The following is a 21,239-nucleotide window of genomic DNA, read 5'->3' as shown; positions in this document are numbered from 1 at the left end:
AAAGAATTGGGGCTTATTTTTTGAGAGGAAAACAATGGAAATTTACTAATGAGCAATAATAGTTGATTTGAAATTGTGCTATATGCTTATGTTGAAGAAAACAGCAGGAGTTGTGCACTCTTGCCTTCTGCATCAGTCAGTGTCACAGTACTAACATGTATTGTATTACTGGAAGCTGTTGTGTCCAGGTAGGTGGAAATGCCTGTGTTATTTTAAGACTTAAAATTAATTCAGATTAATTCTACTGGAGACATGCCGTTCTGTAAAAAAGGAAGTAAGAGCCAGATTTGAAGTGAAACTGCAGTTCTGTGTCTAGCAATCTTGCACATACCTTTAAAATGAGAAGTGAAAAAAGCCCCATCATTGTAAATAATTACTTGTGGCTTTTTCGAACTTCGTGACAGTAGAAGAATGCAAGTATCAAGCACAATTTCTCACCAGTATATAGTAAATAAAGCATCATTGAAAACAGTTGTGTGAATTCATAAAAGTCCATTCATCAAGTTTAATATGTTGGCTGAAAGCCAAAACTTAATGGTAGTGTGTGATTCTTTCCAGAGACATAGTTTATACTCTGTAATATTTTGCTGTAATAACCAGTATGTTTCCCTCGTCTCTTGTGTGCAGTTAGACATGTCAAAATGTCCCACAAATTGAGTTCCTTACTGTTCACCTTTTTTTTTTTCCATTTCTCAAAAAAAAGTTTCCTTTGTAAAGGTTGTTTACTTGCTCTTAAAAGATTCATTCTAAAACTTAGGATCACACAGGTTGTGTATTTGTGATTTTCCCCCTTCTGAATATTGCAATCTTTTGTTTGTTCTGAAATAAGTTCTTTTGTCAGGTAGGAAAATGCCTTTTTAATAATCAGCACTGCCTTTTTTTTTTTCTTTGATTGCTTGTCTCTGAAACTCAGCGTTTGACACAAATCTTTTCTTCGAAAGGGGAAAAAGCATAAGTGGCCAAGGAGGAAGGTATTTTTATTGCATTGGATTATGCAAGATTTTGGCCAGCCTCCTTAGCTTCATCTGTTTAAGGGTTCATTTTCGCTTGTTTGGCACAAGTCCCAGCAGAGACCTTCAGAATTGTGGTTAGCAACATGAATGAACACAAACTTTGGGAGCTCTTCAATAAGTAGAGCTGGCCCGCGGCCAAAAATACAGTCCCTTATATGGGGTCAGGGCAAAGCTGGGATTCGTTGAGCCCCCTATTGTATAGAAAACATACTTGTAATGGCTGTTTGCGTTCTTGAAAATAAAAACAAAACACAACAAAAAAACACCAGGCTTCCGAAGTCTATCAAAATAGGAAGTAACAAAATAGTGTGCAGGTTTTACTAATGACGGAGCAGAGCAAAGGAAATATGGCTCGGTGTGGTTAAACTATAGAGCTGAAAGTTGGACCTTTTGACCTCCACAGCCAGCTTGTGATGTAAGGAACCCGAGCATTTGTGAGACATCTGTTGTCTACCTGCCCTTATTTTGTAAATGGTTTAATAAGATTAAATAATTAGTAGGATAACCACATGGTCGCCATGCCACTAAGTCCTAGCACTGAGTGCGTACTTGGGGATTGCAAGGGGGTCTGCCCACCCTGTTCCCTCTTGGTTGTTTCAAAATGCAATTTAGGTACTTTTAATATTTGCTACAATAAACATTTATTAGAAGTTTTTAAAATTAACATATCTACCAAAGGCAGTACTTTAATGCTGGATGTGTTTTGAATATACTGCAATTCTATTTCCGTACTCACATATGGAAAATATTTTTTTCTGTTGAATACATTCAATTTTTTTAAAGTCAGCGTAAAAATATACAAATTATTGTGCATTAGGTAGACTTCCTGAAAATATATTCAGTATTCCTCCCCATTTTCAAAAAAGGGATTCAAGTTTTAAATGGTTTCTTGCAGGCAAACACGCTACCTGGATCTTCTCTCAGTCTGCCTCCATCCCACATGTATGGCAATAGGCTGAATCCCAGTTCAGCCATGGCAACACTGATAGCTCAGACTGAAAACAGCCAAGCAGGTAAGCTCCTGGTGGTGCTGGAAAAGCGGCGATACTTTATGGACTGAAGTATTTTTGAAAAAGATTGTTTATTTTTGAACTCTACCCAGCATTTGGTTATTAAATGTCTGTATAAAGTTATACGCGTTGGAAGTAAATTCTCGGTTGTGCAGAACTGTTTTTTTCTATTTTTTTTTCCTTTTTTTTTAAAACTGTCTGAAATGTAAATGTTTAAGCAGAGCCATCAGCAGGCAGGAATGCAACAATGTCTCCTGTGACTTCCGTGATTGATGTGTTCAGTTCTTAGCTCTTTGCAACGAGAGTAACACAGCTCTGGGTTTTGTCGTGAATAGTTTAAACCTTTATTTGCATAATTCATGAAATTGCATTACATACAACTTGGGGTGAAAGAGATCCGTTAGCGAACTTCTGCAGCATTCAGTAATCTTGTGAATATTTACCGATTGACATTTGGTAACATTCGGTCTCCTCTCCAGTTTTAATGAGCCACTGGATTTGCTTTGTTTCATTCCATCCGTTCGGATTTGTTGACATGTCGTAGTAGTCATGCCTGTTTGGGGGAAGGGAATGAGTTTAGCAGTTTACCAAGAATGGATCAGTCATGTCTTTGCCCTCCGAGAGGTCGGGGGTCACTTGACTCAGAATAGGGGGAGGGCAACCTTGAAGGGGGCAGATAGGGTTATTTTATTGAGAGGCCATAGGGAAAATAACCCTTTTGAGTCCTTCCAAGCAAAACGTTTTTGTATATTTAATGAGGCTTTTTTTGTTTGTTTTACTACCTTTTTAGCAAGGGACTTTCCTATACTTCTGCTTATAAATAGGAATTTGTGAATTACACACTTTCATAAAGTTTTCAGTAAATTTGCAGAAAAACACGTGCTGGTTAGTCGGTGGTGGTAAGTTTAATACGTTACGTATTTTACGAGTTGTTTTGGGATGCAAAGTGTTAAAAAAAAAAATACAGAGCATCAGGATTTGCTGTGATAAGCATACAGATTAGCTGTCCACAGCTGTGATTCATTACTTTCACCGTAGAAATTAAAAGTGGCTGAGGGGAGGGTACTGCAAATGCAAACCACGCTTCTGTGCTGTAAAACTGAAAGGAATGAAAGAAGGGAACATAATCCATGGCCTGGTACAGCCTCAGAAATGTGTAAGGACAACACCTTACATGCTACAGTTCAGCAATCTTAAACTAGTTATGGATTCGCTCTTCAGTATTAACTGCGGAGAGAAGTTAAGATTTAAGATATTTTAAAAATATCTACATCAGCTTTAAAACTCTTATCTAAGAAGAGGCGATTTATCAGCTGTGAAATATTTACACTGCAGATCAAGATCTTGGAGATAATAGCCGCAGCCTCGTTGGCAGAGGAGGTTCGCCCAGAGGAAGTCTCTCACCACGGTAAGCGTTATTTACATTGGAGAGTGCAGGCAGAGGAAATGTTTTAAGATTTGGGAACTTCACTGTCTTTTTACTAGTAATATGTAAGCGTTTTAAAAGCCTGTATGTATAAATATATATATATCAAAAAACCTAACATGTCCAGATAGCTGAAAATGGTCTGAAATTTACTTTTATATCGCTGAAATCAGGTTTACAAATGAAGGCCGTACGAAATGGAGACTTGCTTTAAAGGGATTTATTTATCGTTTAATCCACACATACTACCTCCTCACAATACAATTACCTCCTCAGACTTGTTACCATAATTACATTTTATTCATGTTTGCAAAAGTCCAAAAACCCGTAGACTTGAAGACTACAAAGATCACAGTTAAAAGACCGAGAAATTAACTATTAGTAAACATTTTGAAACAAGTTTCCCTCACCATTTCAAATACGCAGTAATTCTTAGCAGGGGAAAAAATACACTTTTTTGTTCTCCTGCAATTCACCTCTACCACAGGAGGGTTGATGTAAGAATTCTGGTACTGGAATTCTATCAAATTACTTCGATTTAAAATATTTACTGTTAAAATTTCAAACTTGTGTATTAAATACTTCAGTAGCATTTTCCATTTATTTATATATACATATGTGTATATATAGTACATCTTTGTTTTTAAAGGGCTTCATTTTCCATTTTGGATCTTCCGTTGATTAGCTTATGCATTGATATTAGATATATATATATATTTTTTTCTGCGGGATTAAGCGTAGGAATTTTATCTTAAAGAATTTTAGGATGGCTAAAAAATTGTAGTTACACAGATATAGCATTGTGACAATGAATTTTATTGTTACACCCTGTGTTTATTGTAGTAATTGATCATGAGTATCTCAAATTAGGTAATTTAATGTACATGTCTTGTTGATCTTGTGTTATATACCTTAATTAATCAAAAGACTTCTTGTTGAATTGGGTGAGAATATCCATTATAATACTTAAGTGGTGTTACCTATTCATGAACTGGCTTTTAAGATTTCAAATGCATGTTACTTCTAAAGCAATGAATAGAGAATTTACAAATTTGGTTAGACTCTCTTTGTATAAGAATGTCTATTTATATTATTAAATAAAAGTACCGTATAATGACTTCCATAAATAAGAAACATGCCTCTATATATATGTAGAAGGTAGAGATTTTTGCACAGGGAAATGCTCCACAATTAGGAAATTCCAGACCCTTGATATTATGTAATCATTAAGTAGTCCTCATACGCACATGTGTTGTGGTAATTAGAAGTTTTACTGCTTGCTCAGTTGTTTTGCAGAGGCCTGGGTGTCGTATGATCCGAGGTGGCCAGAGTTGTTATTCGGGCTGGCGTTAGACAGAATATTTCAAAAGCTAAACTTCTTAAATGTTTTTAACTCATATTTACAACACTTTTTATTGGGTGTATGCTCAGGGTATGTGTAGTCCAGTATTTATACTATAATTGGATTTCAGCTGATTTTCATTACCATCGCAAAGTAGAACTATACGATTCAAAAGCCATCTCAGAGCAGAATTCCATCCAGATCTGCCTTAAATTTGGAGGGGATCGCTACTGTATTTCTGAAATTGAAAGATGAAAACGTTCAGCCTGAAATATTTATCATGGAAAATGAAAAAGAAAATGTACCTGTGGAAGTTCACTAGCCAGCAAATTTTACTGCTGGTCTGCAGTGTGTTTCTAGCTATTTAACGTATCTAGTGCCTACCGATCTGTTGCTGTTGCACACAGCATGCAGTCACTTCTAAATTGTTTAGGTAATTCCTCACTGTCTTGAGTTAATTATTTAACTTTGGTTAGTTAAAATACGGTTTGTGGTGAATAAAAAGCTAACTTCAGAAATCTGCTATCTGAAAACTTAGCTATGGTACCTGCGCTGTGTATTAGAAGTATTTTTCCTACAAGTTCTGATTCTTCCCTTTGAAGCTTACGAGATTCATAAACAACACTTCTCCAAAAGAACAGTGATGTTAAAATAGCTGTTCAAAATAAAAACATCCGAGGAAAGAAGTGTTTGCTGTTGATGACAGTTGATTGCTCTCTTCTGAGACGATTCGTGTGACTCGAGCTGTGTGATCATTTCAAATTCATATTGTTGTATCTTTGTACCCCTGTGTAATCAGTTTGATATTTAAGCTCTCATGCTTAAAATGGTTATATAGGGAATATGAAATATATGTTAAATATAAATATATGGGGGATATGTGAGCTGTTTCTGTTTTGTAAAGGAATTGCTGCTTTTCCCAAGGTAGCACTTAAACTCTTTTCACCCAACACTTCACCTTAAATTTCAGTATGTTTTGTAATGTTTCTCTATGTTTTGCATAGTTATATGTATATATGCCTATATCTAAATGCAGATCACTTGTGATGCTACTTACAATTAATACTCTAAGAGTATGAATAGCTATACCCCAAACAAAAAACAGTTGTGAAAGTAAACAAGATGTGAAACAGGGAAACAGAAAGGATTGCCATCTCAGTGACTGCATCAAAGCTTCGCATACAGCACACTTATAATACGATTGGAAAAGATGACATATGTTTGGAGTAAGGATTCAAACCTAGTGTGCAGAAACTGTTTCAGATATAAGGGGTGAAGTAGAGGATCAGCTGGAAGAGGACGGACTGACTGTTGTTGAGATAGAGAAGTCTAGTTTTTTTTATTTATTTATTTTTGATTCACATGGAATAATCTGTTAGGGTAGTGTTACATGCTTTTAAAGTGCATGCAGAGAAGTTGCTGGGGTGTGTGTGTGCTTTTTGTGTGTTTGTTTAATTTAAATCTGTTGTTTGTGCAGAGCGTAGTACATCTGTTCAGAATGTTTCTGCATAAACTTTCATTCTTATCACTTCAGCATGTCATGTAAACAACTAGTTTTAAGGCTGTGTTTTTCATGTCTGTGCTGACCTGTTAAATGCTGTAGAGTTGTCATCTCTTGTCAAAAAGCACTACCTTGGTTACCCATTCATCAGACTTCCTTTAACAAGTGTTACTCCTCTTTCATCCTGTATGCAAAAAAGGAATATTTACAAATACCTACAGAGCTCTTAAGTCACCTACTTAAAACCTTTTCTCATAAAAATCACTTTGCTCTGGTGCCTACACAATGCTTGACAGTCATTAGGTAGCTAATGTGCTGTGACCACTGCTTATTACACTAATCATAATTAACACACTGATTTCCTGAGTGCTCTGTGTTGGCCTGTACTGGGACTGTGGTGGTCTTGTTGGTAAGTTTGCGCTGTGTTGAGTAGTACAGCTGTGATCCTCTGTTGGGGCAAATATTTATTACTACAGTAGTAATCGATACGTAAGAACCTGAATTTCAGCTCACTTGAGTTGATTTATAAGCAAACAAATAAGAAAACCCAACCAACTTTTAGTGGGCCTTGGTGCTGGTTCCGTATGAGGGGCTATGCATACAGGAGGCCAGAATTACAGAAATACACTGAGTGTCTGGTTGTGCTCACAGGTTGGATTTTGCCCTATCCAATGAAAAAGAAGCCTTGGGACTTGAGGTTATGTTATAGTGGCTGTATGCTGAATATTTGATTTTCTCCTGAACAAGAAAAGGCATGTTGCAAAGGGATTTTTCTTTAAACTATGTGTGATTGTGAGCAAAAAAGCAAAAAGGCACTTGAAGTGTGCACAGGACAAGCAGAGGACAACTTCGACTTCCACTGTGTTCCTTGTGAAATAATATTTTCCTGTAGTCCTTCAACAATCTGTTTTTACCCGATTCTTTTTAGAACACGTTAGGCAGTGAAATTGTGTGACCTTTCTATGTGGAAGTGCTATTCTGTGCTAGTCTGTATGCAAGAGGTTGTGTTTTCCTGTTATAAATTGTGAAATAGTATCATTATTTAAATCAAATAGTATCAAATTTAAATCGTAGTGAGAGCCAGGGGTTCTGGCTGGTTTTGATGAATTAGCTTAGTCTTTGAGGTGTAAGGTACATAGGTGCTAAGGGCAGATACGAGGTAAGAAAAACCTCAACAGGCTTTTGCTAATACATTTCCTTCAATCATTTTCTTTTAACCAATAAATTGCAATATTTTCAACAGATCCCCTGTAAGCAGCTTGCAGATTCGCTACGATCAATCAGGGAACAACTGCGGGGAAAACTTGCCCCCAGTAGCAGCCAGCATAGAACAGCTGCTGGAGAGGCAATGGAGTGAAGGACAGCAGTTTTTGCTAGAACAAGGCACCCCTAGTGATAGTAAGTACTTGCATTCTGTTCTGGTACTGTTTTGTTACCTGTATTGCTCTTAATTGCCGCTCAGTTGTTGTCCAAGAATGTTTTAAAGGCTTATTTTCTGTTGTGAAAGGAATTACAAATGTAGTGTTGGATTGCAACCTAGTTCTTAGTGTGGCAGTTGGCTTCAGTAGATTACAGGAGAGTTTTCTATCTAAAGTTTTACGGCTGGGGAAATTGTGTCATGCAAGAGGAGGTGACTTGTAGATCCAGCGTGTTGACTACAGTACTTGAAAACAAATTCTGGACTCTTAAATTCTGGGCTCCTAGATCCACTACTGCAGACTTGCACAACTTTTGCAAACTGTGGACAAGTAAAACCCAGTTGCTCAGTTTGCTTTATGGGTACAGGGGCTTTTCATTTTTAAAATCTAAACTGCCTACTTCCCATTGCTTTTTCAAAATACATGTATTCTAAATGTCAGGCAAGTGTCCTGCTAGGCTTTCAGATCTTTATTATGTTCTGTGTTTATAATGAAATTCTCAAAGTAAGCAAATCATTTTTTCAAGTTCCATTTAATAGGATGGAATAGTCCAGGACCGAATACCCTAAATGTGGAACTGAGGAGCAGATCGCTTACATCTCTGTGTTCCAGAAAATAGCAGTGTCTAAGGAAATGACTGAATACATTTAAAAGAAAATTAATACCAGCTTGTTTTTTGTGTTATATTTTATTGAACGTGTTATTCTTTTTGGTAGTGTACAGTGGTATCTAGTTGGTGTTTTTATGAATGGTATCCTGACAAAAATGCTAATTGTCAGGAAATTCATGCAGGGATAATCCTTTAAACATGATAGCTGGAGGACAGGTTTAGCTAAGTCTTATTGCATCTCATTTGGGCTCACTGAGGGTTCCTTTGTATGTCCTTGAAGAGGAGGGATAAAAGCTAAATCCTTGGGAAATGACCAGATGTGCCTATACCAGTAGACTTATGTCTGTAGTAGGCCCAGAGGTCATGTTAAACAAATACAATTTAGAATTAAAAAAAAAAAAGGGGGCTATCCCTGTGGCTTTACAGTCACACTCTAGTACTAGTTGGGAAATCCAAGTTCTGAAACAAAGTCGGAGTTGGAAAAAACTGAGCTCGGTAAAGAAAATCATGTTAGTACAGAAGATGATGCCCTTTTTCTGGGGGGCGAGGGGGAGGAAGAGGGTGGTAACTGCAGTGCTCACACAGTGCTCCCTGCTGGGTGATTTGTAAATCGCCGCTCACAGCAAATGGGAGCGTTCCCAGCAAGGTGTGTCGTGCTAACTTAACAATGGGTGAAATTCTGTCATTGTTTAAGTTTGGGGTTCCTTGTACAGGAGATTAAAACCGAATAATTGCTCTTTCACAAGCTTTTGTCTATTTTTACGTAAATGTTGTTGGTTGGATGCATTGTTAGTTGAATGCATACGTGTCAAACCTTTTCTGTTTTCATAATGTTCAAAATTTCTAATAGATTTTTCCCAGCTCCATTGCCAGCCTGTGCTGTGAAAATAATATTGTCCTTGAATTTCGGTTTTTGGAGCTAAGTTATCACGTACTCAGTTTTGCTTAAAATGAATGTCACCCCGATGATGAGACATTATCCCATTAACATTTTTGTTTTCATTTTCACATATAAATGCATTTGTTAGTCTTGACTTATAATATTTAAAGTAAAGTGAAGGTGTTACTTAATTTATTTAAATTTAGCAACAATGGTGTCATCGAGTGATTTTTTTTTCTATTTTTATGAAAGAGTAAAATTTTGAATCTGGTTGTGAAAGATAACGTTTTTTATCTTAGTTTTAGGAATGCTTAAATCATTACACCAACTTCAGGTTGAAAATAGGAGGTTAGAAGAACAGATAAAGAATCTGACTGCTAAAAAGGAACGGCTCCAGCTACTCAATGCACAGCTTTCAGTGCCCTTTCCAACAATAACTTCAAATCCTAGCCCTTCTCATCAAGTACATGCCTTTCCAGTACAAGCAGGTAAATAGAGTGTGAAAATGTGGAAGAAATTTGAATGGTTTATGTGAAATACCCATTTCATCTACAAATGCCATCGACGGGAGATGCATGTACCTGCATTATCAGAATAAATATTTTTGTGGGGATTAAAATGAACAAACAACCCACAAACCCCCAGACCTCTTATGTTTAAAATCAAGTGGAAGACTTGTATAAACCGTTACTGCTTGTTTCAGTGTGGGTTTTTTCTTCAGTCTGGAGCACATCTGTTTGAATCTATTGATTCGCTAATCATTTAGTTAATATTTTACTATTCAGCGGCAATTCTAAGGTTGACTTTACATTTTCTATGTTTACCTTTGACATTATTTTAAAAAATAATTATTCTGAATCTTTTTACATGTTGCAGAAATTTAATCACTGTGTGTTTTTTGAAATAATTACTTTAGCACCTAGCACCGATTCCTTGAACAGCAGTAAAAGCCCTCATCTGGGAAACAGTTTTTTACCAGACAATTCTCTTCCTGTATTAAATCAGGTAATATTTATTTGTTCCTTCTAAACTTAAACTTGTTACAAGTTAACTCATCATAGCTGTTGTATTTTGCTGCTATGCGAAACTTTATGCAGCTGAGGGGGTTTTGTTGTTTGTTTTTACACCAGGAGATAACCTCCAGCGGACAAAGCACCAGCAGTTCATCAGCCCTTTCCACTCCACCACCTGCTGGGCAGAGTCCAGCTCAGCAAGGCTCAGGAGTCACGGGAGTTCAACAGGTCAATGGTGTGACAGTGGGGGCACTAGCTAGTGGTATGCAGACTGTAACCTCCACCATTCCTGCAGTGCCTGGTGTGGGTGGAATAATTGGAGCACTGCCAGCCAGCCAGCTGGCAATCAATGGAATTGTAGGGGCTTTAAATGGGGTAATTCAGACCCCGGCAACAATATCACAGAACCCTTCTCCTCTCACTCATGCAACCGTGCCACCCAATGCAACGCATCCTCTGCCAACTACGTTAAATAACAGGTAAGAATTTGCTGATTTATGTTTTTCTCGATAGCGTCTGTCTTCAGTTGAGCTGTATTTTTAACTGCCTTATTCAAATGGTGCGTTTTCTGCCTTAGCCTCTGTCAAACTAAGTTCTGCTCCTGATCTGGGAAAGAAAATAAGAAAAGCATTTAATGGAAGCATGAAGGTTAAAGAAGAAAGGTTTTCTGTTCAGCTTTTGCGAATTGTAGTTCATGTCCATTTATTCTTGTTTTTTAATCGAGTCACATTCCAAAACAAATGTAATTATGCAAATGTGCTTCAGATCTTCTTTTAGTTCAGAAAACAATATTCTTTGTCCTGCCAATTGTTCTTCCAGGATTAAAGCAGCACTGGAAAAGCTACCATTTGTTGCAGTTGTGGGGGGTGGAGGGGAAGCAGAAGGGGAACAGTATACGGTCATGTAGTTAAAGAGGTAATAGGCATAATTAACAAGAGCAGTGATGCAGCTGCATGGTGTTTTCAGTTCTCTGCATCTGACTCCAAAGACAAGAACGTTTTTTTTTTCAAGTTGTGTTCCTAAGGATTTTTAAATGCGTAAAAAGATCCATGTTTGAGTACTCGTAACAACCCTTTCCCCAAAACCAGCTATCCTAAGTAGCCTAAACTGCCGCTGCTGCTTGAGATACAAGGTAAATGGGTAACAAAAGGAGACAGCTGCTTTCCAGGAGGGGTTTGAACTGCTTGGTCTGGAAGTATTTTGGGATAGAGCAGAGCCAGGGATAACTAATTCACTTAACTCCTGATAACTCCAAGGATAACTCCCACTTCCCTTCCCCCTGCCCTCTTGTATTGCTCTGCACTTAGGAAGAACAACCACTTTTCTGTGTAGAAAGAAATGCCTGCAAATAGGGAGTGGACTGCTTGTCTTCAAGTCTATTTTTGGAGTTTATGCTGGATTACCCAACAGAAATGCATATGTGATTGGCATGTGATGGAAGGGATCCCTGCTTCTTTATTTTTTCCATTTTTTTCCTTACTGTTAACTGGCAGTATCTGAATGTTCTTGTACAACATCATTGGTACTGCTTCATAAGGCTCGTAAACCCTGATACTTTCAAATGTGTCCTGTTTTGTTTTCCTGTGCTACTATATTTTTACTGAGCAGATTGTATTTCTTAGCTTACATATGAACGTAACATTTCATAGATTAGACAAAAGACATTTCCTTAACGAGCAGCTATTTTCTTTCTTGTGTATCAGAGGTCTGCAGAGAACACAAGAATTCTGATTTACTCTCCCCAAGTGTAAGGAGGAGTCCTTTGTAGTAAGAAAGACTAGACAGAATGAGTTATATTGACATGTTGTATAATAATTCCCCATTTCTGGTCGTGCCAAGATAACACTGGTCATGCTGCTCTTTTTTCATTTTTTTTGTTAATACACAGATTATTTCTGCCTATAGTGCAGAAGATCTTTTGTTTCTCTTTTATATCAATCTTAACCACTGTCACTCTTGAGTGTGTAGCCTAGGAATAGACTACTCCAGTTCATGCAGAATATTGAAACTAGTGCACTGCTGCTTAGCTCTCATTCTAGCTTATATCAGAGTCTAGAATATTCCTGGCATTTTTCTGTTCTCTCCTACACCAAGCTCATGATGGTCTCTAGCTGTCAGAACTTCCATTTCCTTATCTTGCATGATCTCTATCTGCATTGCTCCCTTAATAGCATTAATTTTGTTGTGGTTTTCACACGGTTCTCTCCTTTTTGGAGCTCATCTCCCTCCCCCCCGTCTTTATTTTGCTGGGCCCCCTTCCTTTTGAGATGTTTTCCAATTACTCACAAATCAGTGCTAATTTGATTTTAGTAGTGATACATACAGTCCTTATCCCTGTTTTTTCCATTTAAAAATTACTGGGAAAAATCTTAAGACCCACCTTTTCTTACAAAAAAACTATGTTGTGCGGAGACTGGTATGACTTTGGATGAAGAAAAAATGGGAAAAAAAATACGAAAGTATTTTCCGTTGGCTGAGATCATTGTTTCTGAACTCGCACCGTACGCCGTTTGTTCCTGCCACCCTTGAGGTCAGCGCTGATTCAGCGGCAAGTAGCTGGCTGTGCCTCTAGTGTTAAATTCCTCTAGTTACCACTACTCTTTGAACTGCGTAAGTGGGAGGGTTAGCTTGTGAAAAGCAGGGGCAGGCATCAAGGTTTGCTGCTGCGCTGGTACCAGCTCCCTGACGTGGTGGTGAACGAGGTTGGGGCTGCGTTAAATCAGTGTTCCCAAGATGATGGGAAGTCATAGGAGAACCCAGCCCCACTTCTTAAAATACTGTTTTTTGAGTAGAAGACTCCCCAGATACTCGTGTAAGTTGCTATTGATGGTAACTTTCCCAGTTCCAGAATCTGTTCAGTTTGATGTGAAAAATAGCTAGATTACTTATTGATACCTGAAAAGTTGTGTATACAGCTGTTGTGTACAGTTCTTGTTCACATGAGCTCTTTGTTAACGGTGGGACACAGGGAAGCAAGGAAACACTGATTTGCACACTCCTCTTTGGGAAAGTTTCAAAGGGTAGGTAAAAGCCTGCCTTCATTCAGCAGAGAAAAATACGTGGTCTTTTTTGGGGGGCAGGGAGAGAAAGCTTGGTGCAGATTGTGTCCTACCTTTAGAGCAACCAGGAGATCAAGTGATTTGAGGGGGAAGATAGGATTGTTTCTGTAACAGTCTAGCAATTGGAGAAGGCTGTAGGATGGAGACGTTCAGACCAATCGTGTACCTTTTACTGAGAAGCCAAAAAGGATTAAATTTACATGCCAAACTGATCTGATTTAGAGAAAGGTCTGTGGTGAAATCCAGTGAGCTGCCTTTCCCGGTAGGCTCAGGAGCTGCAGGGTTGTGTCTTCTGCAGGTAGCCTTTGCTTCTAGATGCATCGGAGCTGCTGGCCGTGGGTATTTTCCTTTAAGTGCCTTTGTGGAGCAGGAGAGGAAGACAGAGTGGGTAAGGACAGCAGCAGAAAAAATAAGGGCAAAGGTGAAACATGATGTAGGAAAAAAGGTGATGAGATTTTAATAAGTGGAAAAAACGATGGAGAAGATTCATTCCAGTACAGAAAAACATACCATAAGTGAGCTAAAAAAGGAAATAACAGTAATTTTAGTAATGTTAGTCAAGTTGAAGATGCTTATTTTTTTCAGTTTTTAAAAAAAAAAAAAAATGCTACAATTAAATTGAAAGCTGATTGAGGGGATTTCAAATAATTTAAAATTGTTTGAAAGAAACACAGGTAGGGCAAACAGTTCAACTTACTCGTATATGTTGGCAGGCCTTGCTTTTCACGTCATAGCTCAGGATGGAAACGTGGGAGTTTCCTTGGACAGGTGAAATGTCATCGCAGTGCTCATCAACCACCAAACGAACATAGCTGGAAGTACTGGGGATTAAACAGATCACGCAGTGGGCACCCCCGTTGTGCCACCTAAAATCCCTGCTGTGTCGGCGCCTTGAATGTTAGGTGTACTTCTGATTATGCAGCTTCTAAAAATACATGTAAGAAAAAAAGCATAACTATAGTGAGGTTAATCAGAGGCAAAAGGGGTGGACGAGATTAGTAGAACTGACTTGTTGGCTTGGGGAAAGAGCACGTTGCATGGGAGCTTGAAGAACCAGGAGAGTGCCAGAAAGATGGTAGATGAATGGTGCAAAGTCAATGATAGGAAGTAAGGGTAGCCCAGCAAGTGTTTCCCGGCTCTGAAGCCATCCAGTGGAGTATGAAACACAGCTGAGTTGTCACCTGCCCTGTCCCGCAGTACAGAACGGTCCAGCTCCGGGTGTTGTCACGGCGGCTGCTTAATGCTAAGTGTCAAGGTGCTCCTGGAGCACTGTGCTGGCCGATGCGGGAAGGCAAGGGAAATACCGTGCCCTGAAGAGCTGCTGATTGTAACCTGGCTGATTTAAGTTGATTTAATTCCTTCCTACTGACCGCAGCTAGCAGTCCTGGTGGTCATCCTGCACACAGCGCCGTGCTGGTACCAGTGCTTGTGCATTCGCACGATAGCCTCCTCTGCATTTTTTGTGTTGGCTTCGGTTTCAGCTCAGTTCCTGCAAGATGCAGCTCATTGTGCAAGAGCTAGGGCAAGGGGAGGGGACAAAAATGCACAGCCGAAAGGGAAATACTTAACCTTTCAACAGCAGGATAAGCTTATATGAGCTTAAACCTATTGCAAAACTGCACCTAGTGATTTGATGGGTGTTTTAAACTACTAAAAGCTAACAATGCTACCAAAAGAATAAATCCAGCCGTATTCCTGATTCTGTTCCAGACCCATCCTTGAGCATGCTGTTGGTATGGCAGTAAGCTGGCACAGCTGAAGAAACCCTTTATTTCCAGACCAGTTGGCAGCTGGATCGGTTCCCTGCCCGATTTCATAAATAGCTGCGGAAAGTCTTGTGTGGGCACAGAAAGTGGGACTGGGAGCTAAGCTGTAGCCAGCCTTCTTTCTGTGACAGCATCAGCTGAGCCACTTCACGGCTGAATTGTTTGCTAAATTGCTGACAAGGTGTAGGCAACAGTGATAGATCTGAATACAACCGAAGATCAGAGTTGGAAGGAAACCAGGGCAGAGTAACTGCTGGCTGACTTGTTGTGTGCCTTTAAAAATCCAAACAAACCAAGCACACACGTGCACGCAGCTTTATCAACTGTTCTGTAAGGTCCATAATGAGAGAGAGATTTGGAAGATGATGAATTTGATTAGCGTATGCTCATATGAGGGTCCTTTAAGTAGAACAGAGGCAGCTTTACACTAACTGAAACTCCTGTGCGTTCACTTCAGACAAATTGGTTTAACCCCAGGCTATAGGAACAATTGCTTGGCTTGCAGTTGTGCACCAGTGCAGGTAACTACTGTGTGGAGACGCCTACGAACTGGCACAAGTTGGCTCGTACACTTTTAAGGGAGTTCAGGACATTGCCCTGCCCAGCTGCCTGCTCTGTCTCTGCAGGACATTGCCTCAGAACAACAGAAACAGGAGGAGGAGCAGGGTAACTGCTGTGTGTGTGTGTCTGTGTGCTTTAAAGCCATCAAGACTAGCATATGAACTTCAATTGCCACATTTCTAACTTAATATGTCAGGCTGTCATTTGCAGTAATTGAGGAGTCAGCACATAGTCATTTCTGTCCTCTGCCATCCCGGGAGCATTACCTCCGGGGAGGGCTGGAAGTGCTGCCCACTGCAGCATGCTCAGAGCAGTCAGATCAGCTCATGTGGCGAAGTTCTCGTGGCAAAGTACTGATGGGGGTAAGAATCTGCATGCTGTACTTTGCACAGAGCAGCCAGTGCTTAATCATTTTGAGTGCTAATCAGGTTGCTGATACAGCTTGCTCTGTGGTAGGAGGCGTTTTTAGAAGAAGCTGAAAATTGCATCTAGAAGAGAGACTGAAAAACAACTTGAGTAATTTTTGAGTTGATGAGAGTAGGTCAAAGAACTGGGACAGGACAGTGGTCCTCGCTCCAGTATTACACAGGAGTCTGGCGCGATTGTGTCTGTTCAGTTGAGAAGCAAATACTGGTTTCAGTAGCAGGTGTACTGGGTTGGTAACAGACGTGCAAGTGAGCGTTAAAGGCTGGCAAGAGCTTCCATACAAAGGCCGTGTTTTAGATTACATGAAATCTACATTGGGGTGGCAGCGGTAACATCTAGGCATGGATCAGAAGTTCCAATTGACAGATTTTATATTTGATATTATGCGATGAAAATGCTAAAGAACTGCGTATACAAACATCTTGGTTTCAATGGAATGCTGAAGGAAAAAGTTCTTGCACTTCCGTATAAACTCCAGTATTACGTGTCACACCCCACAGTGCCTCGGGACTAGGATTGCTTCCTGACCAACAGAGACAACTTCTGCTCCATCAGCAGCACCAGCAATTCCAGCAATTACTGAGTACCCAGCAGCTCACATCCGTAAGTCTTCCAGTTATAATTAGCTTACTCCTCTAGTGTGATCTTAGGCATGGGTAGATTCCTCAGTCTAATACAAATATCAGGAATGTGTTTAATTTGATATTACAGCTTTGAAAATCTTTCAGTTCGGCAGTTGTTTCAGCCCTTTTGGATGACACTCATGGGCTGTATCTGCGTGTGTTGCTGTCAGAATTGCTGCTTAATGCCTTCGGTCCCATTTCATCCCTTGTGGGGTTGGTGGCTTGTTTCTCTGAGCATTAGCAGTAGAGTCTGGGGCCATATGCAGGCTCTAACAATACCCTAAACCCCTGATACCACCGGGACTCTAGCATAAAAGACTTTTGGGAATCATTTCATGAGCTGTTTATGCTCTGCCTTTCAGTATTCATGTATGCCATAGGGAACTGGTTTAACTATTTGTATTGCCAGTTGTGTAGTTTCAGTGCTGTGATAGAAAGAAACATGGTTTGATATTCTTAGGTAGGCTTCTTTTGATAGAGACTTGGGAGAAGCCAGCCGGCTTTGCTGAACACATGAGCTACTGATTTCGGGAAGTTTTATAGGCACTTCCTTCCCTTTCCCACAGTTTTCTGGAGCTTCATTAGTGTAACCTAAATTAGCTGGGACTAGGTGAAGGGTTGCACTGGATGAAAATTAGAATAAGCAAGAACCCAGGGAGCAGCTCTTACTCTGTAACTAACCCTTGGTTATTTTTCCCCCCTCCCATCTTATTATTACTGCAGGAACAACATCAGGCCCTTTTGTATCAGTTAGTACAGCAACAGCACCACCACCAACACCACCACCAGTCTGAAGTACAGCAACTGCAGATTACTGGAGGAGCACAGATACCCATCAACAACTTACTTTCAGGCACCCAGGCATCACCACTAAATGCAGCCTCTACCAACCCATTCCTTACAATTCATGGAGATAACGCGGCTCAGAAGGTGACAGTAAGTATATTTCTCACCTCATTTTCAATGAAGTGTCTCCGTGAGGTAACTGAACAATAAGCACGTTACGTGCATGTATTTACAACTCAAGGATGGTGGATTTTTGCTTTTCTTTGTTTCTGAAGCCTTGGGCTGCAGTTAACGAGGTTCACAACTCACTGTGTAAGTGACTGACTTATACCCAGACTCTTTGCTGCACGTTCCTGCTTCCCTGGATCAGGACTCATCCAGTGATTCTTGCCTTCCTCTTGTAAAACCATGAGCCCTTCTCACCCCAGCTTCTTCCCCAGCTTTGTGTCTCTCATGTTGTTGGTCATTTGTCTTACCACCTTTCTTGAAGAACTTCACCTCAGCAGGGCTCGGGTAGCGCAGAGCTGTAGAGGTTGGTTCATGACTTGACAGATGAGGAGCTGGGACGGTGAAATAGGCATTAAGGCAATGGCTGTGTGTGTCTTGGTTCTGGCATGGGAGACGAGGCTGTACACGAGGAGACTGAGCAACTCCTCCTGCGCTTGTTATACTAAGGAAACCTTTCCTGGACAGATTAAGATGTTTTTCCTGCAAAGATGTTCCATTTTTCTTGAACAGTGCCCTGTAACCTCCCCCCCAGGAGGCAAATTCTTCATTGTTCTTCAAGGAGTCAGAGAACAGCATTCTCTCAGGGTCATGCAATTAAGATAGGTGAGACACAGAAGATAATGCGATGAATTTTCAAGACCGTTTTCCTACAAACAGCTCCCTTCTGCTCAGAAATATGAGCATGTACTTTTTGTGTGCGTGGTCATTGTCACTTACCAGCTTGGTCCGTTACTGTGATGGAAACCATCCTGCAAACTGCAGTACTGCAGCAAGACCGTGTTCTTTGGGGGTCACCCAATGGAAGAGCACAAGGGCTGTATCAGGAGTTTGCTCAGTGCTTTGTCTCCTTTTAGAAATGTGAGCAATTTGTTCTAGTATGCTTAAAATCATCTCCCCTTCATTTTCTGAAAATTAATAGGGAATGGGATTGAGACCATCTATTTTTTTTACATTGGAACAACCTGTTCTATACGCGATGTGCTTGCTTTGAGGTTTCTGAAATGGCTATTACTAGCTTTAGAGAACATGACCAGGCAGCAGTCGTTTTACAAATGCAATGTTACAGTTGCATTTAGTATTTTTGTAACAGCTGTAAACAATTCAAGGAAATCTCAGAACATCTTCCAAATATGAAACCCTTAGAAATAATTATTTTAAAAAATTGCTTTCTTTTTAAGGTTACAGCTGAGAGTTTGCATTGGATTGTTGAATTATTTTAATCCAAAAAGAATTTTTAACAAATTCTTTATTTGCAAAAGTTCTGAATGTTTTAACCTCATTTTGAATTGGAACATGGTTTTTGAGCATTTCTGCAGCTCGGTGAATGAAGCGAGGCTCGGTTCTGTTCAGTACTTGCAGGCAATAGCTTTGTCACTATTTATGAAAGAAACATATCAGCGACAGGGACAAAATGGAAGTGGTATTTCTGTCTGTTAGAAAAGGACAGATTTTACCCCTCTCCAGGGGGTAAAACGTAGGAGAGGTCACTTTGTATTATTCTTGACCATCATGTGGATCCAAGGGCAGACCAGCAGCCAGGAACAGAGAGGCCTGTTGGAAGTGAAAGTACAGCTCGACTTTTGTTACGGTAGCTGAGAGAGACTTAGCCTGAGGTCCTTCAAAGCTGGTACTGCTCCTTTAACTGTTCTGCCCTTTCCCAACTTTATTCTATGATATTTGATTATTCTTCACAATGCAAAAGTAAATTGCTTATTATTTAGATAGCTCTATTCAATTTACCTCATCTGCTTTGTGTAACATCCATCTCTGCTTCATTATCTGCATGAATTTGATTGTATTTACCTCTGTATTTTATAATCTGATTTTTAGAAGTATTTTCTCTTACACAGAGGCTCAGTGATAAAACTGGACCAGTTGCGTCAGAGAAGAGTTGACATTTGAGTGCTACTTGAGAACTGCACGTCCTGCTGTTATAGCACTTCATCTGGCTGCAAACTGCAGTTTTCCTTTCTGCAGATATGAAGAAATGCAACAAGGAACTCTTACTGCACAGGAAAAGGTTAATTTTCATACGGATATTTTTGGTAGGCTTTGATTTGCTTTCTTGTTGCACTAAAATGGATGTACTTTTTCATGTTTCAGACTGTGAAGTAGATAAAATTCTGCAAACTCTACTTACTTTGTCAGTTTGATGGTACTAAGTACAAATTCAACCGCAGAGAAACACATACCTGACTTTTCAGTACTAATCTTACAAAGGCTGGTAAACGGTCCCCAGTCACGCATTATGTTGATTTCAGAGCAGTAGTTTAAAAAAAATCAGACAAAAAATCATGCAAAACCCAAACCTGACCAGTCTGATCCTCTGCTGCAGTTGCAATCCTTTTAGACTACGCTTGTGGTGGCAGTCTGGACTTGCTACTTGTTTGTTTTCAGACACACATGTTGAAATCTGACTCCTAAAGGGAATCTACTTCTGAACTTTTTATTCCTTTAAATCCCGGTTGTTATATAGTGGGAGTTTTTCCTGATTAAGAATTTAAGAAGTACAGTATGGAATCCAAAGTTTGTTAATTTTGGTGTAGGTTTTAGAGTTCTGAGGTTTTTAAAGGAACTGGTTTGGTTCCAGTGAGAAAGTTTTTTTTCTTACCAGATGAGAAGGCCACACTGGAAGAAGTACGTGCAGTGTTTGGCCTAAACCAAGTGCCTGTTGCTACCTCCGTTTTGTTGAAATGGCTGCCAACAGCTGATCATGCACTAGACGTGTCCTTGTTAGCAGCAGGAATATTCAGTGTTGCACCAGCAGCCTTGTTGTTCTGCCTTTACTAGAAGTGTTTATACCACTGTAGAGAGCTCAGGCAGATTGTTACCTGGGTCGCTTTTCACTAAGAAACTACCAAAAAAGTGAGTTAATATTTCCCACTAGGATTTAGCAGTGGTTGAAACGGGTGAACTTGTGTTAGGACACTTCCACCAACAGCAGCTGATTTCCTGGCGTGCCTCTATGCAGTACGGTGAAGTAAATTAAATTGGGGTAATGACCACTAATCAATAGTACCGTGGGAAATATTAGAGGAAAAGACCCAGCTGTAATTAGACCTCCACTGTGTACTTATTTGGAAGAACATGTTAATTCTGCAATATGTTTCTTAGTTGAACGTTGCACAGTTCTTACCTCATTTCTGTAAATAAAGTTTTGTGAATCTGTTTTGTATTGTGAAGAATTCATAAGAAAACATTGATATTTTGATTTGTAATATTTCTAATTAGTAGAATTAATTGAAAAAGTAAAAATAATTTATTTTTATATGTTCTGGGGAATTTTTTAAAAACGTCACAAATCACTTTTGTAGATACTTTACAAAAGGAGACCAGTGGTTTATTTTACCTTCTCAACCCGCTGGTGAATATTCTGTAACAATTTGTACAAAAGGTAAGATGGAAATGTGCTGTTATTTTGCCTAGATGTAAAATTCCAAGTGTATGAAAAGATATGTACAAAGCTTTTGTTAATAAACTTTAATAATGTTTATAGTTGCATACTGCTTGTGTGAACGTGAGTCTTGTAGAAAACCTGAGCATTTCTGTTAACATCAGGATTTTAATTGCACACAGC

General features: G+C 39.5%; 1 protein-coding gene across 8 annotated transcripts in view; it reads left to right on the top strand.

Annotated features, from left to right (window-relative positions):
• MLLT10 (MLLT10 histone lysine methyltransferase DOT1L cofactor) overlaps positions 1 to 19,970 on the top strand; it is a 122,451-nt gene extending 102,481 nt beyond the window's left edge. For 6 of the 8 annotated variants that reach the window (XM_035317296.1, XM_035317302.1, XM_035317299.1 and 3 more), the window contains 9 exons: positions 1,909 to 2,026; positions 3,359 to 3,431; positions 7,536 to 7,690; positions 9,500 to 9,688; positions 10,117 to 10,205; positions 10,331 to 10,692; positions 16,526 to 16,628; positions 17,372 to 17,584; positions 19,496 to 19,970. In XM_035317296.1, coding sequence (XP_035173187.1) covers positions 1,909 to 2,026; positions 3,359 to 3,431; positions 7,536 to 7,690; positions 9,500 to 9,688; positions 10,117 to 10,205; positions 10,331 to 10,692; positions 16,526 to 16,628; positions 17,372 to 17,584; positions 19,496 to 19,564 — 1,371 coding nt within the window. In that variant the 3' untranslated portion in view covers positions 19,565 to 19,970. The remainder of the gene's footprint in view (positions 1 to 1,908; positions 2,027 to 3,358; positions 3,432 to 7,535; positions 7,691 to 9,499; positions 9,689 to 10,116; positions 10,206 to 10,330; positions 10,693 to 16,525; positions 16,629 to 17,371; positions 17,585 to 19,495) is intronic. The other 2 variants (XM_035317304.1, XM_035317297.1) reach the window with 1 other exon arrangement.
• The last annotated feature ends 1,269 nt before the right edge of the window (positions 19,971 to 21,239 follow it).

Source organism: Oxyura jamaicensis, chromosome 2 (genome assembly GCF_011077185.1).
Source record: "Oxyura jamaicensis isolate SHBP4307 breed ruddy duck chromosome 2, BPBGC_Ojam_1.0, whole genome shotgun sequence".
In the NCBI taxonomy this organism is placed as follows: domain Eukaryota; kingdom Metazoa; phylum Chordata; class Aves; order Anseriformes; family Anatidae; genus Oxyura; species Oxyura jamaicensis.
Note: the sequence above shows the minus strand (reverse complement) of the source record. Positions and strands in the feature narration are given on the sequence as shown.